The 9,923-nt window shown below is 35.5% G+C and overlaps 1 protein-coding gene across 4 annotated transcripts in view; it reads right to left on the reverse strand.

Moving 5' to 3' along the window:
* Nucleotides 1-355: 355 nt before the first annotated feature.
* Nucleotides 356-9,923, reverse strand: part of LOC106874824 (uncharacterized) — a 10,030-nt gene continuing 462 nt past the window's right edge. Inside the window, exons 1-2 of one of the 4 annotated variants that reach the window (XM_014922705.3) lie at nt 9,724-9,923; nt 356-3,226 (exon numbers count right to left, since the gene is read on the reverse strand). The exon at nt 9,724-9,923 is cut by the window's right edge and continues 462 nt beyond it. In XM_014922705.3, coding sequence (XP_014778191.1) covers nt 464-3,196 — 2,733 coding nt within the window. In that variant the 5' untranslated portion in view covers nt 3,197-3,226; nt 9,724-9,923 and the 3' untranslated portion in view covers nt 356-463. Of the gene's footprint in view, nt 3,227-5,810; nt 6,915-8,321; nt 8,467-8,589; nt 8,636-9,723 lie in introns of those variants that run through there. The other 3 variants (XM_014922704.3, XM_052966155.2, XM_014922707.3) reach the window with 3 other exon arrangements.

Below are 9,923 nucleotides of genomic sequence, written 5' to 3' on the forward strand. Positions count from 1 at the left end.
TCAATAAGCACTCACAACGCCCGGTCTGGGAATCGAAACCACGATCCTATGACCGCGAGTCTGCTGCCCTAACCACTGGGCCATTGCGCCTCCACATATATATATATATATATATATATATATATATATATATATATGCAATGGGTTTTTCTCATCGTCTGTCTCCCAAATATATTCAAAATATTTTGGGTTTAGAGCAGGAAAGTACCTGTCCAAGGTACCCTGCAAAAGGATTGAACTTAAAACCATGTGGTTGTGAAGGAAACTTGTGAACCACACAGCCACATTTGCACATCAAGCAAGTTGTAGTTCATTGTAATGGTTACAATTTTTCAATCTGTCAAGACAATAAAAATGATTTTTATTCTCATTTATTTCTTCTTTTCTTCAAAGAAGGGAAAGTAAAATACAGTTCTCTGTTTATTTAAATGCTTTTCTTTTACTGTTTTTTTTTTTTCTTTGGCTAAATATAACTAATGTTTAAAGAATTATTTTGCATCTGATTATTTTGGTCTATACTCATTCCTTGAATATAATTCTGTGTGTCGAACTTGGCAGTGTTTGGAATTGGAACAGGAGTGCAGCCAGTCAAATGGTTCTGTACATGATCAAATAAGTCTTTGAGAATGCTGCAACGATAAAAACAAAGAGAACAAGCAAATGGACGGGATGCAAAATCATCAAAGTCAGAAACCAACTTTGCAAATCGTCCCTTGAATGGAGGATTGATGAGTACATCTCCATGGATTGGTGGAGTTAATTTACAAGCACACATATCATCGTTATTGTTTTCAGAGAAAGGATTTTGTGTTTGAATCTCTGTTGGGTTCGAGTTGTTCATATTGTTTTGTTGTTGAGGGGTAAGGTACATTTTTCGGTTGTTGAATAATACTTCATCTGAATTCAGTCTAAAGTCTTGTTTTTCCGTATCAAAATATTGTTCATGAGATATCTGGGGCACATAAGTTGGTCTATCAATTGTGAAATTGTCTTGGGATGTTACCAAAGAATTTCTAGAAGATGGAGTTAGATGAAAGTTCTCTTCTGTTGTAGGTTTATCAAAAGAAGTTATTTCTTGGCTTGGGGATGAAAGCATTAATTTCTTTGCAGAATTAATATTTAATGAATTCTGATAGGATTCAGGAGGATAAGACTGTGATTCATTCTGAAGAACTTGTTGTTGTTCTAGAAGGATGTTAGTTGTCGGCACTGGTTCGGTTAAGTCTATCTTGACTACATCTTTAGCCATTGTTGCTAAATGATTTCTACTATCATTGGCATTGCTTGAATTACTGTACATATCACAGTTCTTGTCGACATTTCCTAGATCTGTGACATTATTCATATTGCTAATTTCATTTGAAAGTGAAGACTCTCTCACATCAGACTGCTCACTATTAACAAGAATGTGATTTTTAGCCGAACCGTCGACATCATCTCCAGTTGTGTCATTGGATAATTCTTTATTACCTTTCGTAACACCAATACACTGTACTTCATTAAAACCTTTTGCTACTAGATGCACTTTCATGTGATTTTCAAATTCACTTCTTAAAGTATAAAATATACTGCAGCATACGCAATAATAACCAGCGTTCCTGTGTGTGCGTAAATGCCGGTTAAGTTTGCTTGCACTGGGCATCAGAGCATTGCAGTACGGGCATTTCCGCCTCTTTATGAACTTACCACTGCTTGCTGTTAAACTACTGGCATCAGTTATTTTGTCTGTGAAAATTGTTTCTTCAAAGTCTTTTGTGGATATTTTATGTTTTAACATTCTGTGTGTCAAAAAGCTTCCGGAGAAGACAAACGGCATGGTGCATAACTCACAGTGGTACTTGGCAATTCCATGTGTTCTAAGGTGACGCTCAAGTGTAGACTTATAGCCAGTGCTATAGATGCAAAGTGCACATTTGTGACGTTTGTTTGGCAGTGAATTCATAATTAATATTTCAGGATGATTAACTTTCTTATGATGATGTAAATTGCCTATCACAGTAAATGGCATACCACATATATTACAAGAATACTTTGCTTCATTGTGCTTCTTAATATGGCGGTCAACAGTGCTTTTGTAAGAAGAACTGAATGAACACAATGGGCACTGAAAATGGTTATTCTTAGCAATAAGGCTTTTGGTAATTAATGTAGGATCTGTCTCATTCCAATTCTGTTGAAATAAATCTTGGACTTCTTTCCATTGACTTTTATATAATTTATCCTTATGATTGCGCCAACAGTGATATTTCAAATACAGTTTATTACTAAAGTTCTTGGGACAATACAAACAAAAGAACCGTTTAAAGAAAGGTTTGGTATCAGTCTCCATATCAGCGCTTTGGTTCTGGAAATCTAAGTCTTTCGATTCTTTTTCTGTGTTTGCTGCAATTGCATTATTGTGATCTGAAATTGTTGTTGTAGAAGTTTCTGAGATATTGCTATGTTGTTGTTCTTCAGAGTCTTCTATACCATGTTTATACTTGATGTGCCATTTCATTGAAACTTGTTTTGCAAATGGCTGACCACAAATGGAACATGTATGAGCAGCTGTTTCATGCCGAGTAATGTGTTTATCGTATTCCAGCTTCTCTATACTTTGAAATGGACACATGGGACAATAATGCTGCAAATCAGATGGATCATCGGCATCTTGTGGGTGCTGCTTGTTGAAGTGGTCAATTAATGATGTTATTACTGAAAAGGAAGTTTTGCAAATTTTGCAAACAAATGTTGAGTTATGTTTCCTCATGTGGTTGGTCAGGTTATTCTTGTCACTGGTCTGATAAATGCACCTTAAACAATTAAGGACTTTTGTCTTAGACACTGCAGTTTCAGAGTTCTTCAAGACATTATCAGTATGTTGCTCATCTAAGACAATGCTGCAATCCATTTCTTGGACATTAAATAATTCCTCTTTTGGTGTTTGAAAATTGTAATACTGTTCATCGGAATTATTTTGGAAAGATGTCTGAGATGAGTTTGTTTGGTATGGATCTTTATTATTGTCAGAAATCTCTGATGAAGGATTTGTCCATTCTAGCTTTGGCACTTTGTTGAACACATTGTCTGTAGAAGTAAGAGAATCAGGAGCATTATTTTCAGAGGACATATTTGGAATCAGCTGGACTGGGTAAACAGTGTCGTCAGAAGAAGAGATATAGATGAAACCATTTCGGTCACTAAATCGGTTGGTCATCTTAGATAACCACAACTAATATGGTTAAATCTGAAAACAGAGAAGGGAAAAATAAATTAAACAACAGTATATTCTTAGTTAATTATACTGTAATTATTTTTTTATTAATTACACTTTAGCAACTTCAGTCCACCCACAATCCCTGGTTCTTCTATCCCACTCACTTCTACTTATCTCATATCTTGAGGGTCCACCCAGACACCTCATCACCAATATTTTTATCTTCACCCAGCTTTACTTAGATCATTCCTACAACCTCACTTCTAAAATAGGAGTGGCTATGTAGATCCTCCACATTAAGAAACCTGTGGCCCCTTCTCTTAACCTACCTCTTCTCCTAGCATAATGCTGCCTCTTGGAGTTCACAGTCTTATAAACTGCATGGTGATCCCACTGGTGCTGGTGGCATAAAAAAAAAGGCACCCAGTCCATACTGTAAAGTGGTTGACATTAGAAAGGGCATCCACCCATAAAAATCATGCCAAAATAGATAACAGGGTACACTGTAGCCTTTGAAACCGTCAGATCCTGTCAAACAGCTGGTATAAAACATGGGCATTAAATGCTGCTACTACTGATGACGATGATGATGATGATGATGGTGATATTTGTTGGTCCAGTCAGTGATGATGAGGTAGGAAAATGCCCATGTTATTTTGGATACTTATAGATTGGGAATTATGAGCAAGCTTGCTCAGTAACGATGGCAGCATTCATTGGACACCAAGCAGGAGGGAAAACAAGACCTCTTAAAAGACACTTGAACTGTATAGAGTCAATGTCTATCCAACAGTTGGCAGTGAAAAACTTGTCTTTGCTTAGGCATCTCTCGAGGAGAAGGAAAACTCAAATATAACACCTGTGACTGTTTGCATCCAATGATGTAGATTAGTTCTTCCTTTTGGGCATATGTATATGTTAAGGCAGTTGGGTTGGATCTGTGCAAGGCCGTTTCTCACTTTAAAAAGCTTTAGGCACAGATATCACTTGATTTTTAACATCTCTGTTATGTGTTGCATATTATGGCAGACCATGGCTGAGAAAGGCAAAACACAATGAAAAACTCCATGATGGATTGAAGGCATGTGTCACTGTGGATAGCATGTTTTCTGAACACCTGCTGAAAGAGGTGCCCATCATTACCACATCTGTGCAAAAGTGTATTGGTTCCTACTATCATCATCATAATTGTTTAATGTCTGCTTCCATGCTAGCATGGGTGGGATGGTTTCACAAGAGCCAGCCAGGTAGAAGCCCACACCAGACTTCTGTGACAGTTTTGGCAGGATTTTTACAGCTGGATGCCCTGGCGCAAGCACAGGTGAGGTCAGTTTTGGCAAGGTTTTTAAAGCTGGATGCCCTTCTGAACACCAACCACTTTACAGTGTGGTCTGAATGCTTTTAAATGGCACCAAGTATCTTGCAAGACAAAAAAAGAAACAAAAGAACTAAGAGGTGAGGGGGCATTGGTGGAGGCAATTTTGTGTCAGATGAGGAAAGGTTACAGCAAGACAGCTACAGGTGTCTTGCTGTAGAGGAAGTATGAGGTTACCCAGCCATGCTTTCACCCTTTAGCATTCAGATTTCTTGGTCAAATACAATTCTTATTGATTCACATTGTTTTGAATTAATCATGCATTATCTTCTAGCTTTCAATGATGTCATCATATATTTTTAGAATGATACTGTAGGGTGAATGCGAGGGGCCAGATCTGGTCAGTTTTAACATGAAACAGGTATAATATTTGGACTGGATATGGCTGGTTTAAATGCTAACGGGTTAAGAGAAGAATGAAGTAAAGACATTGCTCAAAGCTGAGATGCAACCATCAATATATGTAACGGATATAAGTAATGGAAGTATATATATATATATATATATATATATATATATATATATATATATATATATATATATGCAAGTATGTATTCTTTTACTTGTTTCAGTCATTTAACTGTGGCCATGCTGGAGCATCGCCTTTAGTCAAACAAATTGACCCCAGGACTTATTCTTTGTAAGCCTAGTACTTATTCTATTGGTATATATAGCTGAACCACTAAGATACAGGGATGTAAACACACCAACATACATACAAATACACACACACACATATATATATATATGACGAGCTTCTTTCCGTTTCTGTCTACTAAATCCACTCACAATGCTTTGGTTGGTCTGAGGCTATAGTTGAAGACACTTGCCCAAGGTGCCATGCAGTGGGACTGAATCGAGAACCATGTGGTTGGGAAACAAGCTTCTTACCACAGAGCCATGCCAGTGCCTATGTATGTGTGTGTGGCTGTTTCCTATCTTGACATAATAGTTGTAGACAAGCTTCACCATCACACAAGTGGTACCATTTATTTCCAATCCCCTATGAAGGCATATATGGTCCCCAGAGAAATACTATCTGGGATGGAAATAGGTGCCATCTAGTGGGACTGAACCTGGACCTATGAGTTTTGGGAAGCAAACTTCTTACCACACAGACGTGCCTACACATACAAAGAAAGTTTTAAAAATATTTCTTGCATTTATGTTTTGATCAACAATATATGTTTTAACTCTTTCACTATGGAAAACAAATATAGCCACTCAAAATTCCATTACCATTGACGGCAGAAAGTAGTTTTATATACCAGTCCATCTTTTGGTGAGGAATGTTGCTTGAAAGTTTTTTTTTTTTTTTGGAGAAAAGTTAACTGATGCAATGTGACTTGCAGGAAATACTAATTCTAGTCTTTGGTAGATATTTAACAATGGGGTTACAAGTTTAAATTGTTTCTAAAAATGGAGTGAAATGCTTTAATTTGTTTATCGTGTCTTATCTTGGTTGTTTTACAAGAAATGTTGCCCCTTTCTGTGTTGCTATTATCGTAAAGCTAAATGTTTAGTTCCCAATGGTTCACTAAATAATTACTGTAATATTTATTTAATTAAGAGCATTTAATTAGTATTAGTTTTATATAATCAATATTTTTCATCGTTTACTTGCTAAGTCATTTGACTGTGGCCGTGCTGACACACTGCCTTCAAAGGTTTTAGTCGAAAAAACCAGTTCCAGGAAATTGTTTACCGAACCGCTATGTTATTGGGATGTATATAAACCAACACTTGTTATCAAGCAGTAGGAGAGAACAAACACGTACATATATATGTATGTGTGTGTATGCAATGTTTCGGTATTAGTATACGATGTCAGTTATAGGTGTGTGTTTCATAGTTCAGCTGTCAAACACTCATCAAGGCTTCCAAAAGTTTGTGTACAAAATTCACTGACAATGTATTGATCTGCCGTAGTTACGTGCTGCGCAGAGGAACTGAACCCAAAACCACATGGTTGCAAAGCGAGATTATTATTGTGATAACTTTAGACGGTCCAACCATATTTTAAGTTTTATAACTGCAAACACGAAGTAATACACAAATGAAAGAGGGGCCTTTATGTGACAATCAACCAGTAAAAACAGCTTCCATTTCTCTTAAAAATCAAGCCCAACCATTCAATAAAAGAAATTATTTGGGATAATGAACTCTCGGTCAAACTGTCCGTAAATAAGAGATGGTCACAGCTAGAATGCAACATTCGGACTATAGGTTTACTCAATATGAGTGACCTGGGGCTATTTAACAACGCAAGATTATAAACTGGATAAGTCTTTTTTTGGTGTAACAATATTGAATATTGATTATCTTGGAGGTTCTTTTTAGAGTGATATACAAAATAGATTTGTCTGAAAATGGAAAAAACACGAACATGTCCGATTCATTTACGCATGCGTGGGTGCGTGGACGAAGATACCCCAATGTTTGTAGGATACACACATGAAAGAGAAATAGAATAGGGTGAGAGGTAGAACTGCTAAGTATGCAGAAAGAAGAGAGAGATAATTAGGAAAATAAACTTCATTGTTTATACATATGTGAGAGTGCGCGCGTATATATATATATATATATATATATATATATATATAATATTAGGGACAAAATCCATAATTACATATGTGATAATGTGATAGTGGATTTTCATCGATGAGTTCTTGAAACTTGGTTATTTTCCCTAAAACTATATATTTTATATATATATATATATATCTTCGAAACGCCTAGTTAGAATAGAGGCAGCTGATGAAGGAATAATTCCAAGTGGCTATCTGTTTTCCTGTGTTCGTTCCGTTGTCTGTAGTTTATTTTTCTAACGTCCTGTACCCTCATATGCATCTATATACACATGTAGATGTAAGTATGTACATATATGTGTGTATACATGCATATATATTCTTTGTATTATATATATGTATATATATATTTGTATTTATGTGCGTGTGTATCTCTAGATATATATGTATGCATAAGCCAGGTAGTACCTGTATTGTATCTAATTCTTAGATGTTCGGCGGGAACTGTAGCATCATTGATAGTGAGTGAGTGTAAGGACGCCTAACCTGGACAGATCGGCGGATATATAAGTATAGCTAGAAGGAAGGAAGAAGAGAAGAGAATAGTGAAATTGTAGGAACAGAGGCTAGGATGTAAAACAATATAAGTGGGTTAGGGATGGGGAAAAGAAATAAGAGATGGAATGGCATTTATAGAAAGAGAGAGAGTGAGAGAATATGAATTAAGAGATGTTTAGATAGAATTAGAACGAGAGATGAAAGAAATGCGATTCGGACGAAGACAGAAAGAATTACGAAAAAGACGAAATATATGAGAAAAGGATGAAAATATGAATGTTTGAATATAGAAGAGAAAATGTTTAGAGAGACAGATGAAACAAGTGAAAAAGAAAAGGAGTGTCAGAGGGAATTGATAGAATTAATTGGTAGAGAAAGAACTGAAGTCTTAAGAGAGAGAGAGAGAGAGAGAGAGAAGGTGGGAACTGATATAATTAAATTGATAAAGAAGAATCGAAGTCTTCAGACAGAGAGGGGGAAATATAAAAGAAAGAGGAGAAAGAGTGGGGGACAGAGAATAAAATAGAGAAAGAGAGGGAGAGAGGAGGAAGGGGAGGAGAAAGAAACAAGACACGAGTATGAAACATTAAAGAAAGCAGCGAGTCCAGAACATTGCTTTCTGGGCTTGAATAAAGCCAAGCCTACGAATACGATCAATACGGACCTGTTCGATGATGATACGAAGGTCGAAGTCCAGAATAGCTTGCTGAGCTGGGAAGTAGGATTAGAGGAAAAAGAAGCAGGAGAGAGTGTTGTAGTGCTAGCCATTAAATTTAATACGCATATAGAGATTTAATAAAAGCAAGCACAGAAGCGTTATATATATATACATATATATATATGCCAATAATACAATATATTTTCGATCTGCCATGCTAAATACAGAGGTGGTTTTTTTTCTTCATTTGTAATAACATGCAGTTCATACTTACCTCTAAAATGTACCCACACTGTGCCTGCTTCATCCAACAAATGTCTATCCACCTATTTTGACCTAAATTTACATGGCAAGAACTTACTTGCTTTTCTTTGCCCCCTCTTTTTTTTTTCATCCGTATTCTTTTGTCTATCTATCTACTTTTTCTGAGTCTTTGCTATATTAATGTGTAAGTGTTTATAATATATATATATATATATATATATACACACACACACACACATATATAACTGACTAATGCCTGACTGTGTCCAACATCTACTTAAATAAATCCAGCTTACTAACGGATTTTTTTCTTATTTTTTTTCTAGTTTCTGTAATTTTCCATACTATATCACCTTCTCGAATTTTTTCGTAGAGTAAAAAACACGGCAGACAAAAAAAAAAAAAACGATGGGTACCAATCTGTTGTTTAAAAAGGGTTTAATTTACATAGCCCATAAGATAGAAAAATAAATCTTAAAATATGAATGAGATGAAGCTTTTTTGCATATTTGTTATAAATGAAAAATATTAAACAAGACTTTGGATTTCTTATAGCATAAATTTAACCAATGCATTATATATACATCCGAGTATATATATATAAATTATATATATTTTATGTATGTGATCGTAGCACGACAGTCATTTAATAAGCGAGAACAAATCGGACCTAGTTAAATAAGTTAGACACAAATAGACCAAAATTATCTATCGTGACGTGTAAGACACATACCATAGAACACACACATATGTATGTGTATATATATCTATATCTATATCTATATATCTATATACAAAGTGCGTGTGTGCATTGTCATGTATAATTTAGCCCAAAATATAAAGGCCTTGAATTACAAATGTATAAAATAGTACGGTATGGTGATCAAATTAGATTTGCTTGAGTTTATAGATGAGAAGAAAAAAATGATAATGGACAAAAATAAAAGGACGTTTTCTTTCATTCATTCATAAATGTTCTCCCTCTCCTCCCACCTCTCAATATGTTTCTCTCTCACTCACCATCACACTCCCACCTCTCTTTATAACTCTCTTACTCTCTTTATCTTTCTCTATAATTATAAATAAATAAATCACTCTATGGATGTAGGTTTCATTTATAAATGAACGAAGTGTTTTTACTTACAAGCATTCGGAATATTGATCGTTGTTTGGCCAGGAAATCAGCCTCTTCTCACGTCGCATCGTTTAATAACACATTTTTAAATCATTCATAGAATATGAATAATTTTGGACACGGTAAAGAAAGCAGTCGGCTCTGAAAATTTTAGCAAAACCTAAGAAAGGCTTTTTGTTGTTGTCAGAAGAAGGGAAATGGCGGAATCG

This window comes from Octopus bimaculoides, chromosome 3 (genome assembly GCF_046866305.1).
Source record: "Octopus bimaculoides isolate indiv1 chromosome 3, ASM4686630v1, whole genome shotgun sequence".
NCBI classification, from domain to species: domain Eukaryota; kingdom Metazoa; phylum Mollusca; class Cephalopoda; order Octopoda; family Octopodidae; genus Octopus; species Octopus bimaculoides.